The 23303-nt window shown below is 33.4% G+C and overlaps 2 protein-coding genes across 2 annotated transcripts in view; one reads left to right on the top strand and one right to left on the bottom strand.

The window, feature by feature from the left end:
- LOC124367963 overlaps window positions 1-23303 on the top strand; it is a 443446-nt gene that overhangs the window by 300467 nt on the left and 119676 nt on the right. The gene's annotated exons all lie outside the window — the stretch shown is intronic.
- On the bottom strand, window positions 527-19964 carry LOC124367959 (putative Dol-P-Glc:Glc(2)Man(9)GlcNAc(2)-PP-Dol alpha-1,2-glucosyltransferase). Its single transcript, XM_046825193.1, has 5 exons — window positions 19646-19964; window positions 15185-15373; window positions 11862-12021; window positions 9341-9492; window positions 527-6273 (listed from the first exon to the last, which is right to left on the bottom strand). Exons 1-5 carry the CDS (start codon window positions 19799-19801, stop codon window positions 5539-5541), a joined length of 1392 nt encoding a protein of 463 aa, XP_046681149.1. The 5' UTR covers window positions 19802-19964; the 3' UTR covers window positions 527-5538.

The following is a 23303-nucleotide window of genomic DNA, read 5'->3' as shown; positions in this document are numbered from 1 at the left end:
GCCGCGGGAAACAGCTAGTTAATTATAAAATAACGTTACATTCCTTATGGAAGAAAAATTATTAGACTGTGAAGTGTCAGATAATCTTTAAAAGACTTTACATGTAGTGATGAAAAGTATCATTCAATACTCGTCTCAAACTTCTATCATTCAATACTCGTCTCAAACTTCTATGGCAGGACTCAGTAAAAATGTAATCTCGTTCTGAAATAGGTCACTTTCAAACTAGTAATGAAATGTAATATTTGTTCTATCACTAAAACAAATCAGCTTATTGCTTTAGAATTTTCTCTGGGAAAATGAAAGGCAGAGCTCTAAAAATATAAATATTGCCCTCAAATAAAACCTCAGATCTACTTATATACATACGTATAGTTTTATTAAATATTGAATCACAAATAGTTCTTACTCTGCTGGGACTCGAACCCGAATCTCTCACATGCCGGGTGGAGATATATATATATATATATATTTATAATTAACTTTACTTTTACAACTTTAATGTGGCTTTCTTGGATCTTTTTTATTATGCCATACATTAGAAAAAATTATTTATTACTCGAATTATTCACACACACTGTTACTTTATAAAAACTGATGTCAGATCAATGCCACAATCCAAAGTCAGTTGGTGCTCCTTACTCCTTAACTACTCTCAACTGAATATCTGATATGAGCCAGTCCTCTCTGGTCTGAACCTGCCAGTGCAGGTGATCTGTGTGTTTGGGTGCACATTCCAATAAAGACACAATGGAATGAAACAATCATAAAAATCATCTATCATCTATAATCCATTCATTTAAATTTAAGAATGAACCAATAACTCCTGAAAAAGGTCCAATTGGGTTAGGAGCAGGCACAGTAATTAACAGGCCATTGTTTAGAATTTTGATATTCCCAATTTTAGTGTCATAATTTTTAAATTTTCAAAACAACTTCTCAACTGTTTTACCTCTCAAAGTTATATATTAATATTTAGTATCATTAACACGTTTATGACGACGGCTTATTTAAATACTAACGGCAAAAACCGTAAGTTTTTATACGTTAAACGTGTAAGTATAACAAGAAATGTACGGGTCCTCACAATTTTGCACAAAACAATTATTTCACTATGTTGTTTCAATTTTTTCCGTATGACCCAGGGGGTACCTAAAAAATTGATTTACCTTACAATTAAGCAATTATGCGCCCGACGAGGTACACATCTTCTTGAACGTGTTATTTTTTTTAGGGTGATCTTACTCCCTCTTTCCCACTAACAATGAAATAGAAGATGGGTGGGGTTGGATCCTCAAACTCAAATACTGGATACACCTCTGTATGGTAGTATTAATAATAATAATACACTTTTTTAACGTTCTGGTAGTCAACCGAGCGTTTCTTTCTTTGAGTAACCAATTTTCGAAGTTAACACATTTAATTTAATGATGTAATAATTGAGAAAATGAAGTACTGCTTTGTGAGATGTCAGTGGAAATACTGAATTGTAAATTTTAAACAATAAAAATAAATAATACGTTGTCAGTGTTGGTAAAGTTCTTTAAATGCATTAAACGCTTTTAAAATAAAGAAGTAGATTTCATTACTGATATGACAGGTCTAGATTAGTTTTTTCTGGTTTTGGTAGACCAGTAATGAAATATTTGTTTTTGTTTCCATGGTGGAGGTTATAAAATCAATGTTTTCAAATTTTAACATTCTACATACATTTTTCTGAACAGAATTTTTTAACATGTGAATCCAAATTTCAACAAAAAATCTTAGTAAAACAGGAGTGAAAAGCTGGTTGCTGCAAAGTCCAAGATGCCGTACTTTGGATCTGAATTATTGTAAAAATAGCAGTTTCCAAATCTGTCCTGTAAATTTCCAACATTCTCCCATCTGTTCGATAAGATCCTTAGACAGGCTTGTTGCCTATGAGGATGGGCGGAACAAGATTAAAAAGAGAACTTTCCCCTCTATTTTATCAAAAAAAAACTTTAACCTTTTAAAAGTAAGCAATGGGTTACAACAATCTATTAGGTGCGCTTATTATTCTTATCACTAAAATATTAACTACACTTACTTAGAAAACAGTCTAAGAATAAATTGTAATTTAAATACCTACTGAATGAAAGCTAATAATTTATTTATAATTCTATCACCTAACAGTCTCTCTAAAATGGGCTTTACTGACTAGTATAATTCCAAAATTATGCTTAACTACGCTAAAAGCAGTTTATAATTAATAAAATGTATAGAATGAAATAGTATTTTGAGAAGTATTTTAACTTTATAAAATGCACATTCAAATTGATGTTATTTACTACGTATTTTGTTCCAATATTACGGTTACTACTAGAAGAACTTCAAATGTTTATTTTTCAAGTTAATATTGATCGACATATTTTACTACAAGCTGGAATTGTTCAAGGTCCGAATTATATCAACAGTTAGAAAAAATTTGATAGCTCATTGCGATGTATCTTTGTAAACACTCACCATAACAATTAATTTATTTTTAATTACAGTTGGAATAAAAAGAATATGACTGAACAATGATTAAGAAAAAATATGCACACGTCTCTAAAGTAAAATTAGCATCAAAACATTACACAAGACTTGGTTTTTATGAAGATTTTCTGCGATGCAATAACATTCCGATCTAGTACACTCTTATTATTTCACAACAAAATACTCTGAACAATATTTTTCAAAGAAACATCTTACTGAACAGTATTAGGCTAAATAATATGTTCCCTACTGAAATCATAAATAATCATGATTAAAGATATCCTTAAAATTACCTGAGCTTTTGAAATATTTGGTGTTTCTCTACTTCAGTATTCATAAAGCTAATTAGGCTTACTTAAATTTAATTGCACTATTATATTCATAACTTGCTTAGGTAAAGTAAAAACAGTTTTTCACATCAAATAAAAATTAACAATTTCTTTTCATTCCACATTCATAAAACTGAATTACCTTTCTAAAAACACACCAACACAATATTTTTGTGTTTGTTTAATACCTATGTAAAATATTGCACTAGACCACTTCCATTGTAACATGGAATCATTTGATATTTTTAAATACAGAGCATTTAAAAAAGAATCATCCGATTTGAAAAACTGATAACTGTCAATTAATGTTTCAATAAAACATTAAACTGTTAAAGGGAAATGTTTTAGAATTTTACATGATTCTTTGTTTAAAATTTATTATTGACAATGGTTGATTTGAGAGGATAAGAGTATATTGGACATTTCTTAAATGATCATCATATAAAAAGAATAGAACACTATGTTTAATTGGATTGCAGTCCAAAAATTAAAAATAAATTACCATGAAATCTAAACAAACTACAAAAATCAAAGAAACCTCAGTCAATAAAATTCAAATACACACTACGACTTTGCGATCAAGAACAAAAGCGTGCTGCAAAGGCATCTACTTCGGCTTTCTCCCAACCATCCCAATCGGGTATACTCTTTAAATTTGTACTGCAAGCTACAGAATGTGACAATATTGATTGTTTTCTCATTCTGTCACCTTCCCTGATGTATACAGTATGTTTTTGTGCAGTCTTGGTTTGTACTTCTCACAGCCTAAGGTACTAGCTTGAATTTATTTTATTACATACAACTTGTTCTGTAGTCAATTTTTTTTACTTTGAAGAGTTTATTGGCATATGAGGTCTGTCCAAAAAGTATCCAACCTGCATTCATATCTTAGCATTGGTGCTATTCTTGGCATCTGGGCCATAGCATCCTTTAAAGTAGTCCCCGTTTGATAACACCACACACTCCCAACATTGCTTCCACATCTTAAAGCAGTCCTCAAATGTAGATTTTGGAATGGCCTTCAGCTTGTGCATCACATTACTTTGAATCGTTTTGATGTCACCAAACCGCTTTCCTTTGGGTGCCATTTTCAATTTTGGAAACATCCAAAATTCGCAAAGAGCTGTGTCGGGACTTTACAAAGGCTTGCAAAACTGTGCAATCTTGTGTTTGGCCAAAAGTTGCTGCACAAAGTTCGATGAATGTGCTGGTGTGTTATCGTGGTGAAGAAGCCAGTCGCCACATGACCAGAAACACGGTCGTTTTCTTCTCACAGCATCACACAATCTTTTAAAGGCTGCAACGTAATATTCTAGGTTGATCATCAAGACTTTTTTGAATAAATTCATAGTGTACAACCTCGTAAATCAACAAAATAAATTAGCACTGATTTGACATGGCTTTGACTTTGACATGCTTTCTTCCCGTGGCTCACCTGGAGTCTTCTACTGAGTATTGTTTAGTTTCAAGATTTTAACTGTAAACCCATGGGTCATCACCAGTAATAATCTTCCTAACAACATTTTCATCATCACTAACCATTTTCAAGTTGTCTAGAGTGATTTCATAGCTAGGGTTTTTCTGCTCGGTCGTGAGCAATATCGGAACGAATTTTGTACACACGCAAGTTGTTCCCAAAATCGTATACAAAATTTCCCAACAGTAGTTTTTGGTATTCCAAGATCATTTTCTAGTTCAGGAATAGTCAATCGACAATCACCTTCAATTGCAAAGTCACACACATTGATGTTTTTCGGTGTTGTCAGTGAAGGACGGCCAGAATGAGGGTCACTGCCAACAGACGTGCAGCAATTTTTTAAACCGACTGTACCATTCTTTAATCTGTGCTGTGCCCAAACTTTTATCACTAATGGTCTTCTGTATCATTTCAATCAACTCTTGCCAAGATTGAAGCAAAACTTGATGCAAATTTGTTGATCAATTCTTTCTGTCATTTTTAACAGTACATAAATGCGACGAGCAGAGAAAAAAAACACATGAGACATAAACACACCCTGTGCGTGACCCAGGATGTTCAGCTAGAAATTACAGCATTCAGGTAGTTCGTAAGGGACTACTAGTTACGCTCATACCCAGCAGAGACCGCTTGGACGCTCTGGCACAAAGATATAAACGCAGATTGGATACTTTTGGGCAACCTTGTATATTAATTTGTGCTTGATTAATCCTACATATTTAAGTGACTTCAATAACAGATCCTTCTTAAAATCGTACCATTGTCTGTCTGTCTGCCCATCCTGTGATAACTTTTGACAGAAAAGTCCTAGAGAGTTGAAACTTGGTACATAGCTTCCTCTTTGTCAAAAGAAGAACATTAGGTCAAAATAGAGCAAAGACACAAGTATTATAACATTTTTACAATGGTATTCTGGATATAACCGTGATGGCAACAAGAAAAAAAACACAAAATTAACAAATTTGTAAACAAACTGAAAATAATTGTATGTAATTTTGTAATAAGTTACTAACACATACAATGAAATTACTTTGTTGCATTTGTCGGTAAGACATTTTGTAATATTCTGTCAGGTCCTTCAATACTCTTATTTTTTATAAATAAATATTTATTATCGGATGATTCTTTTCTTAATACTCTGTATTTAGCCCCGGTTTCCACCACATTTTATATTGCATCATTCCAGATTTAGTCCCATATTTAGAACATGCGTACGTTTCCGTATAATGACCTTTTTCACCAAATGAACCTCTGTGGTTCCGGACTATCTGGCCAGTAAAAAGTTCTTGAAACGAACATAAACACTGTTAGTCCATTAACAGCAAAGGCTAACAGCCCTTCAAATAAGAGCTGCCAGAAAAGACCTGGCTTCATCTGGAGTCGGAACATCAAGTAGGGTACGATGAAGTAGCGAAACTCCAGTAACCTCTGAGGTACCAAGTTCAGCACAACACAACCCCAGTAGGCGATCTGGAACGTTATACTCTTGTGCTTGATGGAGTCGTGGATGCAGTAGAGGCCGTAGATATACCAAGGGATGACCAGATCCCGGAGTTTCTCCTTGGCAAACAGCCGTTTCCATAAATAGAACGTGTAGTGTCTGTTGTCGGCGAGGAGGTAAGGGTGCGCCATGGTGTTGAGGTGGACCGCCAGCACACAGAGACCGAGCGCCACGAGGTAGTACATCCGATTCAGCAGCACCGCCTGGAAGAACTGGCGCACCTTGACGACGAAGTGGGGCCCACTAAAGACGGAAGCAAAGAGGGCAAAATACAGTAGCTGAGGCAGATGGATGGTGACTGCATGGGCGGTTCTGTCTCCCACCACGATACCACGGTTGTACACCACGAACCCGAGAAACATTAGGCCGACGAGCAGGTAACCGATAACAGACGACAAAACCCGTCCAATGAAGTGACCGATTTTGTAAGAGTCTTGTTTCGATAAATCTATCACCACGAAATTCAGGATCTGAAAAATAATAAATTATTAAACTGAGAAGACACATTTCCTCAATAATTGGGTTAGAACTACTTACAATATGTACATTGGTTGTAAATAGTATAACATTTCATAGCCTACAAAAACAATATTTCTAATTGACATAAGTTATTTAACATGTTCATTTTAAAAGTCAGACAAAATCAGTTTACAGAAGAAAGCCTATTAAAATATATATACACATACAAAAATCACAACATCTTCACTACCAGTCTAAATAATCTGAGTGGTGTTGCTAAGCCTGATGCTACAATGCATCTCTCTCATGTTAACAGTCACTTCAACAGCAAAAATATCATTTAACGTAGCACGTAAAAACAGGAATATATTAGTGTAATAAAATATGAACTGAGGGAATAAAGTCGGGTATACAAATATCTAAAATTTTGAATTGAAAGTGAATACCAACCTATAAATCAATTGGTATTTCAAGATGAAAATTACTACTTAACTAGCTTGATACGTATGTTAAAAAATCAACGTATGAATGAAGTACGGTGAATTAAATTATTATAAACTATGTAAAATAATATGATTTATACATCTAGTTTTCTTAGTGTTGCTCTATGAACACTCAGTGCATTACGTTTTTTAATACCTCCACTATAGACCAAGACATGAAGAGACTTGAGCGTAGCCAATGTGCTGTTTTTCATTCAAACTAACAATTTCCAGTATCATAGAAAACCATACACTATGTACTCGTACAATGTATCATTTTGAAAGCAACTGAAGTATTCTTGGAATGAAATGCAACAATTTCTTTGGTTTCAAAATAGAAGTAAACTATTGGAATCTCTCTTAAACATATTCATGGCACCAGTATTTTTCTGGACTTTTTTATTTGCTGTCAAATTTTTCAACAATAATGGCAAAAAACTAGAATCAGTTTTTTTTCAATTTTCCAATGTGTACCCCAAGGAATACCTAAAAATTTAATTTACCTTAAAAATTAAGCAATCGTGTGTCCGACGGAGTATACGATAGTCTGAGGTATTTATTTAAGCACGGGCCAAATTTAACAAAACACCAAGACAAGCAAACAATAAAAACACAATAATGAAATGCATAGCAACGTGTACCCCATCAGGCGCACAACGCATTTTACAAAAGCCTGGTGTGTACTTAATGAGGTACACGACGGTAGTTGTGAAAGATTGCGTATACCCGATGGGGTACAAGTTGTCGTGAACGTGCTAAAAACCAAATTATTTCTAATTTACAATGAAATTGGTTGAAAGTTACACACTTGAGTTTTAACACCAACCACTTCAGGCATGAAGGTTCATGTTTTAAAGGCAGTGGAATTAGTGATTCTAATTTGAAAACAAAAACAATTTCTACAGTTTTGTATTCATAAAATTAATAAAGGAATTATTACGAAAGGAATTTCCGAAAATGGAGTGGTAGATTACTTCCTCATCATTTCCAAATACCTTAATAAACTGTCAGTACACTATGGAGCCTACAAGGTAAAAGCTAACCATAAGATTCTGTAATACTGGTTTCTGTTTCTAGTAACTTAACTCATTTACACTTCTACGACTTGTGCTGTCACTTTATCATTACAGTTCTGTAATATTGTACTTTCAACTCTATTTTTATATACTAGATCGAGTTTATATAATAGACTGAAAAGATTATACCCTCAATGTGACATGATTTAAACAGGTTCTACCAAACAAAGCACTACATACATCAAATCAAGTAATAATAAAACGTCTTGTGAAACAATTTGCTTGTGAAACTCTACCACTAACGTACATTAAAAATATTATATTCAAGTAATGAACACTTCTAATTTAGGTTTACTCCAAAGTAAGCTAGCTGTTACTTGGATGGCAACCAACACACAGTTGGTCAAGATAATGCTGTTGCTGATTCCAATCTGATCCTAGTCTGCAAAAATATTCAAGATCTTTATTGGTCTTTAAACACATTCAACAGTGCAATAGACTTTGTTAAGTTACTAAAATATTCTAAATTAAAACCAAAACAAAGAATTCAGATTCTACCTACTCAATCCAGCCTACCAGTAAATATATAGATCTATGTAATTAATAACAAAAACCAAACAACCAATAGATCTATATAGATTAATAATAATAACTAAATAACTATTAACATATTTAACATGGATAAAATTTTAAAACTCAACAGTATAAAAACTGAATAGATAAATAAATTGAGAAATAAAATTATAAATATTAATGTTGTGGTATCACAATTTAATAATTCATCCACACAATAAAATATATTAACTTTTATTTTAACCAGCACTTTAAAACTGTTTTTAAATTTGGTTAAAGATGCAGATATAGCATGGTATGGTAACTTATTAAACAACTTTCATAAAACGATGACTACATTTTGTTTTGGTTCATTTAACTGGTAAAAGTTGTAACAAATGCTTTGTTCTAGTAGGATAATCATGAATATCCTGCCTAATATGTAAATTTTTAAAGTTGTTCCTTTGCACTTATAAGACAGTAGAATATGTATATATTAGGAATAGTCATTATTTTTTAGTTCTCTAAAAATTGGAACACAGGTCTCTCTTTTTGAAACATTTTTCATAACACATAATGCATTTTTTGCCATTTCAATACTCTTACTGCACCACTACTATTCCCCCATATGTTTTTACTTACAACGTTTTGACTTGTAATCAAAAAGTTATTTTTTACACAATGTAATTTTCTAAATGTATTCTATTTCTATATTATGCATGGTATTATGGTCAGGGATAATACTCTTTACTTCATTGTAAACATAGAGATATAATGATAAGTCGGTCAAAAAGATTGTTTTTTATAGCCCATACCATTTTTTTTTTTCTTTGTTTGATGTTGTGTCTTTGGTTTCTACCGTAGTAGGTTTAAACTGACTTTTTGTACTATAAAAATTACAACTTGATACAATTAATTGTAATACAATTCCCTACAAATATAATGAGCACTATTAATACAATTTCTTATTTGTGTTATTGCAATTATTTTTGGAAGAACTTATTTAATTTATAATATGATAACAGCACCTGTAAGTATTTAAAGCTGGACTCAACCACTGACGTAATTTTCTTCTTCCTTCTCCAAACTGCTTCTTCCTTTAGGTACTCGATAATTGTCTCGAAGGCGAAGAAAGCGACCCAAATTATGTTTGTCTGTCTCGTTATAACAGCCATGAAACCTTTACAAACATGAAACACATTCAGCTGTGTAGGAAAAAAATAGAAATCAGACTTGCTAGGTTATTTTGTAACAAAATATATAAATAAAAAATCTACCTCTTCTCTGTTATTTTTTATCATTAAAAGTGTTTTAATGAAAAACTTGGGGAATATTTTCTTTGATGGCTCTTGCTAACATACATTTTTTAATAGAAAATGTCTCCCCATGATCTATGATTGAAAAGACACAACAAACAAGTTTGTGATACAAACCAGAGATCTTTATCACAATTTTTGTTCAAGATCCCTATTAGAAATTTAAAAATATCCTGTATGTCTCTCCCAATGGCGGAGTGTAGCGGGTACAACGGTTGTCACAAGATAACCAGATTAAGCAACGTCAAGCGTGGCTGCTGCTTGGATGGGTGACCGCTAAGCGATCTTGTCCTTGCAAGCAGCCCGCCTGTCCGGCCATTGGTGGTGGTTCGGAAGTCACCTTTAAGCCGTTTGACCCCAGGATAAGTATTAGAGAGGTCTTCTTAGCCCTAACTTTGCCTGGTAAAATAAGACATCTTTACTTTTTTTATGTCTTATTCAAATATACGAACAAAGCAAACTAAAAATGCTCATGGATGCATGTCGTTTAAGAGAAATAAAAAATACAGGACAACCACTAATTAAGAATTTTTAACACCCAACAAACACATGGATCCCAAATTTCAAAACCATATTCAATACCCTAGGAATCGCTCCTCCTTTCTGGACATGATAGGCGTGAAGGAAATTTGCTCACGATTACTTTATTATATTTTTTTCCTTCAGTAGGAAATCTCATCAAGAAATACTATGATTAGATTGACTAAATGTATCTCAGAATACATTATATTAAACTATCTGCAAATAAAACTGTGTCAGTAAAAAATATTGAGCACTGTATAATTTCCCATAAAACTTAATAGTACACGGGAGGTTGCATGTGAGCAAAGTGCCACATGCAAATAAAAAATTTGTCAGTACTTTAAAGGAAAATGTGTCTCAAAAGAACAACATGCAAAATGGAACTTTAATTTATTATAAGTGTGCGATTAAAGTCATAAATTTAAATGTTTGTGTAGGAGAATATTACCAAATTGCGTGGAGAGGACAACAAAATTTAATTATTTTGAAAGCAAAGTGAGTAAAAGACTAACACGATTTCAAGTCTTATGAAGAAATATATGACAAGAGATAAGACAAGTTCCTAAGCGACTGATATTGTTAATCATATTAACACTAGAGAATTTTAAACATTGCAGCAAACTGCACGGGTGCGATCTTTTGTGAGTTAATAAAAACAATAAGCTTAACAAATATCAAGGAACTTAATCTTATACAATTGCTACAAGAAACAAATTTTACTTAATTAATAGTTTTTTTGGAAAATTATCTCTTTTTTTTCTATTAAAATGTCATTTAATTATGTGTAACTTCATACTAGTCTCTAATAGTCCAGGAGCTGAGAACCTCTACTAGTTTGGTTGGAGGTCGAAATAGGAGTGCATGGAAAGGGTTATCAATATAAAACATTAATTTTTCATACATACAATTTTTTTTAGTTTGATACACTTAAAACCGACTGTTGGGACACATAAATAATAGTTATATCAGTTTGACAACTAGATAAAGAGAATAAAAGTCGTGACTTTCAGCGACCTTGTATGGCTAAGTGACGCTGAATTAACATTTATTTAGGTGTCTTGTTAGTTACTTTTAAATCAAGGACATAGCCAGCAAGGGGGCTCAAGGGGTCCGGAACCACAAAATTTTCAATTACTTTTTTAGTAGATTATTAGTGTTTAAATAATACAGTATTACTGACATGTACTGCTGAAAGATCGTTCTCAACAAAGAAACGAGCCAAAAAACTTCTTAAGGAACGAAATGGGGCCTTAACTCTCTGTCCACTACGAAAAAATTTCAGTTGTCTGGACCCCCCCCCCCAAATTTTTTCCCGGCTATGTTCTGGTTTTAAATGTGTCAAGCTAAGAAAAATATGATCTTAAAAATGTATCATTTCATATTTTTAACCCTTCTGATACTCTCCCATTTGGTCTCCATCAAAACTAACGCGGCTGATTATGCATTTTTTCTGAGAAAAATTCCTCAATAAATGTTAAGAAAAGCCAGGCATCTTACTAAAATACAGTACAAATTTAGGCTCTAGGCTTCTATACTATAGTGGCAGCCATGCTACTCCAAACTGTCTCTCCTAAAATGTGGAAGACCCTCCTTCAAGCCCCCCCAACATCAATTTCCACACACAAGATTTACACTCTTCATTGATCATGCTGTCTGTACAGTACTTTTATTCTACTCAATCTATCCAGAATCAATGCCAAAGTTGCCGCACCTGCTGTGGCAGCCAGCCAAGGGCGATGCTGGAGGTGGAGCAGGTAGCATAGCAGGACCAGACACGTCGACACGATATCTGTGTAGTAGAGGAACGTAAAGAAGTACAGAGGCGGCAACATCGCCAGATTCGCTGCTGTCATTAGATGTTTCCAATCATCCTTCGAGACAAACAAACAACTGGCTCATATATCTGATTGCCAAAATCTCACAAAAATTTTAAAAACCCTGAGCAGTGGCTATTTTTTATTGACAGTAAAATTGATTATTTCTTTCAATTAGTAATATGGTGTTGGTAGTTTACTTGTATTATGATAAAGATATAATGGAGTTTAAAATATATTATTAATTAACACTAACGACAACAATTTCGCATACAAATTCAAAGTTCTGTGCCTTGAATATTTTTATTGACTATAAGATTGTCTATCGATTGTTATTAATACAGTGTTGGTTAATAATTGTAATAAGTGATCTATAAAAAGATGTATTGGCGTTTAGAAGACATTACCAAATAACACTAATTATTTTATCTTTTGCAACATAAATGTCTCAGGATTTTCATAATAACATACTGACACTTTTGAATGCCAATGTAGCAGGGGCAAATTAATTAGGGTAACTTAAATGAAAAAGTATGTTTTCTTCTAAACACTTACAAATATAGACTTAATGATTTTGACACGAGAATTGCACATAAATAATAATCTTACCTTATAAATAAAAATTAATCGCAAAATGTGTTGGTAAGCGCAAATCTCGAGAACGGCTGGACCAATTCGGTTAATTCTTTTTGTAAACTGTCCATTGAAATCCGAGGAAGGTTTTTATGAAGGAAAAGTTAAGAAAAGTTACCTGGAATATTTTGGAATTTAGAAAAAATTTTAGTTTTTACGTTTCATAACTCAAATTAAACTGGCACTAAACAGCTGTTGTTGACAGTTATAGTTCGACAAATTTTCTGAAACATCAGTTTACATTTAAATTTTATCAATAATAAGTAAACAGTGCTTGATCAGTAGTGTAATGCAGATAGTAAGTAAAACATTAATTTTACTCCAGATTGTGCCAGTGCCAAATTAAAATCATCTAATGCATTAAATTAGATGATTATGAAACGTCTAATTTAATCTTTTTTTTTTTAAACGATTAAAAAAAATATGTTTTTTTTTTCATTAAAAAAACATTTTTCTAATGTTTTATAATGCTTTTCTAATGCATTATAAAACTAACCTTAATGAACAAAGTTATGAATGTTTTCACATAAGTTACTTTAAACTGGTGGGCTTCCTTGACATTATGATATTACATTTTAACAATGGCTTTTGGAAAAACAGAGAAATGAATACTAACATACCTCATCGATTCATTCTTTCCCTGGCAACAGTCCAAAAAACAAGTGTAACGCAAAACTTTGATAACGATTATTTTGGAATGTTGCAAAACCTTAATAAGAATTTCCCTCTTATACCGAAAGTACATAAGAAGTAGGTAGGACTTCCCCCTAGGTTGTAATAGGCTTTTCAGTCCTACTTATGTGTGTATTTTCTTCATCAGGACAAGGCAAACTCAACTATAACACGATTTTGACCAAAATAGATTTCCGAGAACTAGATAATCGAACATAGTATTTTGATCGAGGCAATATGGCAAACTAAACTGTGACATAGTAGGTAAGTGAATTTAAACGGTCTTAAGTAGACACTTTTTAACCAAAGTAGGCATCTCGGTCCTACGTAAGTATATATATTTCTTCTTCGTCAGAACAACAAGGCAAACTCTACTACGGTACTGAAAATATCTTAGACCTGAAATATATGACAAGGACTGGAAATATACGCTTTTTGACCGAAGTAAGTTTCCGAGACCTATGTGATCCAAGATTTGTGTTTTCTTGATCGGGATGACAAGGCAGATTCAGCTGTGACGTTATGTACATAATTAATTAGAACCAGAAATGCTCCTACACATGCCAAACATGATATAATAATTAAGTTAAACTCTGATACTATTTACCATGAACTTAAATAATATCTACCTGATGTATGCCTGCTTACGTTTTAAAATTTGTATAGGACTCCCATCATACTACATCATAATAGCTTTTACTAAGTAATATAGGGACTTCAGTTCTAAAGATTGTGTGCGAAGCCGCGGGTAACAGCTAGTTTATATATACAATTTACATGTTTATTAACGTGTACCTACAGCTGAAGTACAACGCATATTTGTAACAATATGTACGTTAAACTTGGCATATTGTGTATTTCTCTTAGCCTTTACGCAGGATACAAATGTTTCTCACGAATGTCTATTGCTTTCTACTGCTCATTTATAACATGCATCTCTAACAAAATAAGGATTGGCCAAAACGTTGGACATGTTTTGTATATATACTTTATCTGACACAATTGATCTACCATAGATTTACAACCACATTTCCAATATCTCTTAAGTGACACTCTGGCCACGGGTTGTCAGAGGCAGTGTTGTAACTAAAGGGGGGAGATAAGGGGGATAGAACCTCCCCTCCCAAAGCCCTAAAATATTTTTAAAATATATGTATACCTAATTTATAAACAAACACTCCAAAAATTATTGAATTTTACTTTTACTCCCCCTCCACAAAAAAAACCGTCCTTGTTACGCCACTCATCACAAGGCTTTACATCTGAATGGAAATAACTAAGAAAAGTGTGACAGACGTCATACACCAAACGTCATGTCTAACTATGGATATATTTAAGTGAACTGACAAGACCAGAACCATGCAATGTCGCTTTGACCATATTAACTGAACCAAGCTTTCTGGAAAGGTAACCGCTTTATACATGTATAAAAATTTACAATCATATGCCACTTTCAATAAGGAAAGAAAAATCGCTTCCAAGATTCAAAATACTTTCAAAAGACTATTTACTTTCTCACTGTTTCTACAGTGTAGCTGAGTACTTGGCTTCTCCATCAGGACTTTGAAGCATCCGACTTGCTATAAAAAAAAATTAATGTACAATTTTTTGTGTATTGTTGTATTAGAAATTTAGTTAGTTTAGTATACAATTTGTAATTACTGACGAGTCTTTACCAAAGCATTATGCTTGTAAGGCGTCTGTGACAATTATGTAAATAAATAAACCTTTTATGTTGAAGAGGTGTCTTTGTTCTAGGAAGGGCAAATTCAAGACATACCTGCTTTTACGCTGTTATGTTCGTGAAAAGTCCAGCTAGCTGAAGAGGCATTTTTCAAACATAAAGTTTAATTTTATAATTCTGGACATTACTTCAGCCATCTGGTACTAGATACAATATTACCATACAACTTACCATAACATTTGGATGAAGACGCTTTGAAATGTTATAAATGAGGTAAAAGTTGACAGCTGACACTATCAGATTGATGGCTCGCAAGCCATAGACACAGCAGAGATCCACCCCAGTGAGGGCGGACAATGGCATCAACACTCCCACCGATATGTAGTACAATCCTGGTAACGTAGTTATCTTGGGGTCCCACTGAAACAAAAAATCATTCTTACTCATAACTTCCAACCAAAACTATCAAACGTAATATATATACATACGAGGTCTGTCCAAAAAGTATCCGACCGCCGACCAGTAGGCGGCCGCGGCGTAACCGACCAGCTCAAACCGATTATTGGAGGGGAGGGGCGAGCCTACTCCTTCCCATATTAGGCATTGAATACGATCCGGTCACTCAGTGAGTCACAGCGCTCTGTTCCGTACAGTACTGCCATGTGTGTGTCGCATTTCAATATGGCTGAACGTGTTGAGCAGCGCATTTGCATTAAATTTTGCCAAAAACTTGGCCATTCAGCATCAGAGACGATTACTATGATACGGAAAGGTTATGTTTACGGAGTGTTTCCGGAAGTGGGAAGAGCGTTGGAATAAGGTAGTGGCTTGTGGGGGGAGTACTTTGAAGGGGACCAGATTGCCGTTGCCACCAAGTAACGTCAGTTCATGCCAGACGTCAAGGTCGGATACTTTTTGACACACCTCGTATATGTATATGAGGGAAGAGTCTAGGATTCTGCACTTAGTCTTGAAAGACCTTCACATCTCCCTTATTCAACTCTCAAATCTAAGGCTTCTGCAAAAACAACTTAGATTTGTTAGATCCTGTTCTCTAATGTCCTTTGGGCTAAAGAGATAAGCCATGGAGTAAGTGCCTTACATATCACGGAGTACGTACCTTACGTATAACGCAGTACATGTCTTACGTATCACGGAGTACATGTTTTACATATCACGGAGTGCATGCCTTACGTATCACAAGTAGACTGTTACAAAATTTTCATAAATATAAACTATATTTATATGTGTATAAATGTAAAATATTAATATACAGGGTGTATATTATGTCTGGAAACACCCAAATATATCCTTTAATAATTTAAATATAATTTTGAAACCTCTTACAATCGTGATAGAGATTGGGCATCTACTTTTTGGAACAATGTTTTGTTATGTGACACCAACGGGGGACGTCCTGCCGAGGGTATCGTGAATATTCTTAATGGAAGCCTATACCTTGTGATACATAATTTTAAAGGTAATAGCTTACTGAATTGAATGCCACAAACCGCATCTCAAAGGAATTATTCTATCAGAAAAATAGAGCATTTTTAGTATTGAAAATTTACTGATGTTCAACAATGTAATTTTAACATGGTTCTTGCCACAAAATGTGTTACACTAATTTTTTAGCATTTTTTTAAATGTTCAATTAAAATAAAATAAACAATTTATTTTTAAAGCTGGTTTCATTAGTACAAATTTACCAGTTTTTTATTACAATGAATAAAACTTATGAGTCACTTTCTCTGATTACTTATGAATCTGTACTTGGTGTTTTCCAGTCAGCAGGAAGGTTTAAAGAGACCAAAGGTCACTACCTATGAGAAACATTATTGTGTTATTAATCATCTGGTCTACAGGTTTCAGTTTGTTGAGCATGGAGCTTTCACTAGACAGGTCTAAGCTTGGGAATTACAAATGGACAAAGGTCATATCATTCCTGTCGAGTTAATCAAGTGTCTCTGAAGCATTGCTGTCAACAAGTTATCTAATTACAGTAGTTCAGTTTTATTTGGCATTTTAAATGGAATTGTCTGAAAGAGAACGAATTACTCTGTTGATGATGCGAGGATATGGCGATCGTCAAAGATCTTATCGGGAAGTTTGTAATTTGTTTAATGACACTTTCCCAGAAAGGAATCCCATAAGTGTTTTCAACAATATCAAAAACTATTGAGCGTTTTGAAATGACAGGGAGTGTACGTAATCGCCAAAGTCGGGTAGGATACAATCTGCAACAGATGAAGAAAATGCACTAGATGTTTTGCAAACATTTATTGAAGACCCACATACATCGCTCAGAAAAGCTGCACAGCAACATGATATGCACCCTATGTCTGTGAGTAAGATTTTGAAAATTAATAAATACAAACCATTTAAAGTTCATTTAGTCCAACAGTTAAGTGAGGATGATTACGACAGAAGAGTTGAGTTTTGTGAACTTGTGATGCGCAAATGTGATGACAATAGAGATTTTCTGACCAACATACTATTTTCTGATGAGGCAACTTTTTTTCCTAAATGGCAATGTTAACAGGCACAATTGCCGTTACTGGGCTAGTGAAAACCCACATTGGATTACTGAGTCCCATTCACAGCAACCACAAAAACTGAACGTATGGTGTGGAATTTTAGGTAACAAAATTGTTGGACCCTTTTTCATCAATGGAAATTTAAATGCCGAACTTTACTACAATATGCTCCAAAATGAAATAATCCCAGCTATTCAAATTGCATCAGGAGAATACTTTGATAATGTATGGTTTCAGCAGGATGGTGCTCCACCCCATTATGGGAGACAGGGTAAGAGAGTATTTGGATTTAAGGTTTTCCTCATAAATGGATTGGCCGAAGAGGAGAAATCGAATGGCCTCCAAGATCTCCGGAATTTGTCACCAAATCGATTATTTCCTATGGGGTCATTTAAAATCCAATGTTTATAGAAGAAAGCCTCATAATTTGGAAGACCTAAGAAACAGGATTATAGAGGAGATTGCTTTGATAACTGAAGAAATGTTAGGCAACTCTGTCGAATCATTTTACACAAGATTGGCTCATTGTCAAACCGTAGAAGGAACACAGTATCGAACAATTGCTTTGACACAAATGCAGGTAAAACGTTTGTTGTAAGACTTTTCTAACAGCAATACATTATTTTTTATTTGTAATAAGAAATCAATAACATAAGTATTTTCCATAATTGTACTGTAATAAAAACTGGCAAATTTGTGCTAATAGAACCAGCTTAAAATGAAATGTTTGTTTTATTTAATTGAACATTTAAAAAAAATGCTAAAAAATTAGTGTAACACATTTTGTGGCAAGAACCATGTTAAAATTACATTGTTGAACATCAGTAAATTTTCAATACTAAAAATGCTCTATTTTCTGATAGAATAATTCCCTTGAGATGCGGTTTGTGGCATTCAATTCAGTAAGCTATTACCTTTAAATTATGTATCACAAGGTATAGGCTTCCATTAAGAATATTCACGATACCCTCGGCCAGGACGTCCCCCGTTGGTGTGACATAACAAAAACATTGTTCCAAAAAGTAGATGCCCAATCTCTATCACGATTGTAAGAGGTTTCAAATTTATATTTAAATTATTAAAGGATATTTTTGGGTGTTTCCAGACATAATATACACCCTGTATTTAAGGAGTGCATTATTTGAAGGCTACCTGTAAATATATATAGATTTAAAACAAGGAAATGTTGCTAAGTGCATGGAAAGTTTTTCATTTTTATTGCTCTATAACTCTGTTATTTCTCATTTCCACCCCATGAAAGCTCATTGTTGTTTTGTTCAGGAAGACGACAGTAATACATACAAGAATTTAGGATGCGCCATTACAATTATCACACATTTGTGTATATTTACTGTAGGTAAAAGTTTTAAAATTGTAACGAAAAAATAAAATTACTTGGATAGATTACAATAAGCGGATCCGGTTTTTTTATATCGAAATTAACAAACGATATTTTAATTATTATACCCATCGATATATTCAACCAATAGTAATTAATATGAACAATAACTAAAATCATCTGTACACACATTTTCATACTCTAAACACAATTTGTTCTATAACTAACTAACTTCTTTTAAATAAAAAAAAGATATACTGTATTTAGAAAACTATGCAAAATAACACTAAAAGATCATTTACTGTGCCTTTCTCGGTTTCAAGATGTTTATATATTTTTCTTTGTTATTTAAATGACATTTTCCATGTCACCAGTCTTGATGTTTTGTTTGATCAATGGTTGTCATTTTGTAATTATTTAAGACATTACGTGATTGTTTATACTAGGCTATTTCTATTAATTTGAAACGACTTTATTTTAGTATTTTATATATCTAGTAGTAGTAGTAGTTGATTCGATATATAAAGTATCGATGACTGTAATAAGCTATATAAAAACCGGATTGCTTATCATACTCTGCCCAATTATTTAGCTGTAAACTATATTAAAGACTATGCATATTTTAGAATTACTTACAGGCCCTCTTAGGGTTATCAAAGCAGATAAATATAATTTACAAGTTGATCACCTCATTTCAAATTGTCAAACTAATTACAAGAAATCCAGCCCAAGAAAATGGACCAAAATAGTAAAACTAACCTAGGTTTTTAGAATAAGCTATATTTTCATTTAAATTATATACATTTTAAAGATTACCTCGTCAAAATAACCTCGGCAGTATTTTATAGTTTGTGGAATGTGAAATATTTCATCAATAAAAGGCTTGCTTTGTGCGGAGTACATTATTGAAAATATTATACAATTAATAAAAAAGAATAGTGCGAGTGATACTAGTAAATTTTTACGTTTCATCTTGTTCAATTAATTACCAATAAAACCCCCTAAATATAACTAAATTATTTTACTTTATGGACAGTACACCACTCGCTCAAAACCATAACATTCTGGAAAATTGTAACTGAGGTTATGTAGTAGTCGACAAACTTGAACAAAACTATTACTCTGTCGTCCGCTCTCTATGATATACTAATGGCTCCTGGATAACGTAATTCAAACATCAAATTTTATTTTACATTGCCACTACCCGCGTAAACAAGATGTTGTGTTGTGTGTAATTAACTCTTTTTCGTTCAGATATGTTTTGTTATAAACCAATGAATTATTAATTCAAAATATTATTTATACTCTTGTTCTTGCTATTAATTAGTGATAAAATTCCCTGCGATTACGTTTGTCTTATTTTTACTTATTAATTAGTTTTTTTTTTTTTCATAGAAAAAACGGTACTTTGGGATTATACCGACCACACCAGTATGAAGAACACAAAAATAGAAATTTATAGAAACAAACATGATAGAACGAAAAAACAAACTCTTCAATTACAAAATTACAAACTTACAAGCATTTCCAGGTATTGTGATCGGTATTGTTGTCGCTGTTATCTTATCTTTCTCGAGAATCCTGATTACGGCAGGCCGCGCGGCATCACGTGATTTGCACGGTACATCATTGCCTTTCCATTACAATTCAATTTATATTTCTGATTAGCCCCTCTAGAATTTGATATTTTACTGATAGGTACTATCTCGAGGGATGTTTTTCTTTCGTCGACATCAGCGCGGGGCAGCACCGAAGGTGCTGCCGAAGCCCGCGCTGATGGCCGGAGGCACTCGCATTTTGGGTGGCGGAATGTGATCAAGAATAAAAACAAGTTTTGAGTGTTTTTTTAATAAAAAGTTTTTTTTGGTAAATGTTTGTTTTTGTTGAATTTTTGTGTTTGGAGAAATGTAGAGGTAAAAAACACGGAAGTACAACAAAGCGATGCACCAGCTGAACGGGCGGCGAGACTCTGCAATCACGTTATCTACTAGACGCTCGACTTTGACCTCTGTCTGAGGATGGGGAGGTGTTTGCGATAAGACAATTCCTGTTTTATATTGACGAAATATTGTTCTAACACGCTAATCTAGTAATCAGTAGAAACGAAATGTGAAATAACGATTCATGTCTGGGTGTGGTCGGTATAATCCCAAAGTACCGAAAAAACTACTGTCGGGCGTTTCTACATAAAGCAGCAAAAACATTAATCAGTTTTAAAAATTGAGTTCACAAGATTAGGAGATTAATTTATTGTCCTTTTATTTGAAATTTCGTAGTATTTTCAGTCCATTGATAAACCCCAAATTGAAAGATATTGGTTTATCTTAAGATCCACGCTTCACCATAAAATCTTCTATACAGTATTAAGGTTTAGCAACTTTATGTACAAATAACTTCTAGCTTGCTTGGGTTCTATTATTCTTACCAAATAACTTGCGTGCCCAGCTAAGTTTTCCAGTTCTGGTAAGATTCTTGCCCGTTAGTAACTGGAATTCCCTTTACCTGTTTGGTCACCTTAATATTGGCCTAACCAATAGAATTTATCAAGAATCAAGAATAGTTTATTTTCCCTCAAATGTAGGTATAAACAATACATTGGCTTACAATAATTCCATTCTATGCCAAAAATTAACCCACACACAGGGAAAACAACAGGGGCCTCAAAGGCAACCCTGTTATGAGGTTCCTTCATATTTAATTAACATAACCTGCTGTCATCAGAATTAAATAATGGTACTATACTCTTTAGATATAATCAGTGCAGTCTTAAATAACAATTTGTCTTTGTAAAACTCAAACTAGACACAAATAGATAAATACAATTTACAAAACTATACAATACAAACAATTTATATAACAGATACAATGACCAAAAAGCAATAAACAATACTTTTATCACCTAAGAAGTTATATTTAATTCAGCAGATCTTCTATGTTGCTTATGGTAAACAGCCATTTCAAAACGCCCTTCTTAAATTTGTTAAAACTTGCTTACATTCTTTAAATAATATGGTTAGCAAGTAGTACATTTTTTGTGTAATAAACATATAATTTTTTTTTATAAAAGGTTATGAATGGGTCTAGGGACATAAATATTTTCCCTACTTCTTAATTTATTTCTAAACATATTCATATTTCCTTGGGAATTATCACTCTGTTTTGTAGAATGCTGCCATAACTTTAAAAACAAAAAGATGTCTTAATTGTAGAATTCTCAAGCTAAGGTATAATGGCCATGAATGGTCAGAAGCTTTTTTCTTGTTTATAACTCTAATTAGATATTTTTGCTGCATTATCACTGGCACAAGGTTGCTGATGTAAGTTCCACCCCCAGCATACCAATGCATACTCTAAAGATTATTGGAAGGTTTCTCAGATTTATCGATAGACGGAACGTTTTCGATTATTTTCATGGTTCCAGTTGATTAATCTTAAAATCGAATCTTTCAGCAAATTAAAATTGCATGGCCCTCTTCAGTACTTTTCTCAAATTATTCGCTGCAACTAAATTGAAACTAAAACTGTATACATTGTATCCTAACTTAAGAGAGGAAATATACTGCTTCTAATGCCCTTCATGCTCTGTTCATAAATATATATCAACTACATCTGCAGACCTCTGCACAGTGACACTAGGTGATACTTTCTCCTGCCATGAGCCAAGTGAAAGGTATAGAGAGGAAAATTAGCTGTATGTTTTTTAAATAGCCACCTCACATTGTAACCTCCATCTTAGTACAGATGTGTGCGTAGTCTTTTTGAAACTCACACTATATTCGATAATTTTGTGGGGAATGTGAAAGAGCCTTGTTCAACAAAAAGTTTGTGCTTTTAGAACACTGAAATAAGGACCATAAAGTAACTTGCTATCAGATATTTCTACACCTTGAAATTTTAACAGTGCCGACTCTTTCTATTTGTATGATGTGCATAAATAACATTAAAACAACATCTAAATAACCACATCAGCATTCGTACCTATAATGCCAAGATATAAGAACTAGTTTGTAGTACAAACACAAATTAAAACTGTATGAAAGAAAAACCGGTATTTATTGGGCAAAAACGTTTTACAAATTGTACTGCTGCCATCACTCAGTTAATACAAAGACTACAAAATTCAAACACATAAAGAACAGCAATATAACTGTGGTCCATAATATTTTTGAAAGACTTTACCAACATAGCTAAACAGGCTTATAGTACATATTAAATTAACACACAAATTAAATTAAAACACAACACAATCCGTCTTGTGCCTTATCCGCTATACCACAACTATTCACGCTCCTGCTTTCCGTAGAGCCCCGTGACTCTTCTATGTTAGGGCACTTTAATACATCCATAGCCACTCTAGTTGGAGCTCTGGTCTCCTCCAATTGTCTCCGACCGGACTATTAAGGACTAGTAAGATTAGTAAGACACTTTTCATTATGCAAGTCCTCACTAGTGTGAATGTTGGATTTAACTCTAA

This window comes from Homalodisca vitripennis, chromosome 8 (genome assembly GCF_021130785.1).
Source record: "Homalodisca vitripennis isolate AUS2020 chromosome 8, UT_GWSS_2.1, whole genome shotgun sequence".
Taxonomy (NCBI): Eukaryota; Metazoa; Arthropoda; class Insecta; order Hemiptera; family Cicadellidae; genus Homalodisca; species Homalodisca vitripennis.
The sequence above is the reverse complement of the archived record's forward strand: the minus strand, read 5'-3'. Positions and strand labels throughout refer to the sequence as shown.

Excerpts from the sequence above, each read along its gene's own strand:
- LOC124367959 (XM_046825193.1), bottom strand. The coding sequence starts at position 19,801 with ATGAAACGTAAAAATTTACTAGTATCACTCGCACTATTCTTTTTTATT. Across the intron at positions 15,374-19,645 it reads GCCGAGGTTATTTTGACGAG|TGGGACCCCAAGATAACTAC; the intron begins GTAATCTTTAAA and ends TTTTTGTTTCAG. Across the intron at positions 9,493-11,861 it reads TTGGCTGGCTGCCACAGCAG|GTTTCATGGCTGTTATAACG; the intron begins GTGCGGCAACTT and ends ATGTTTGTAAAG.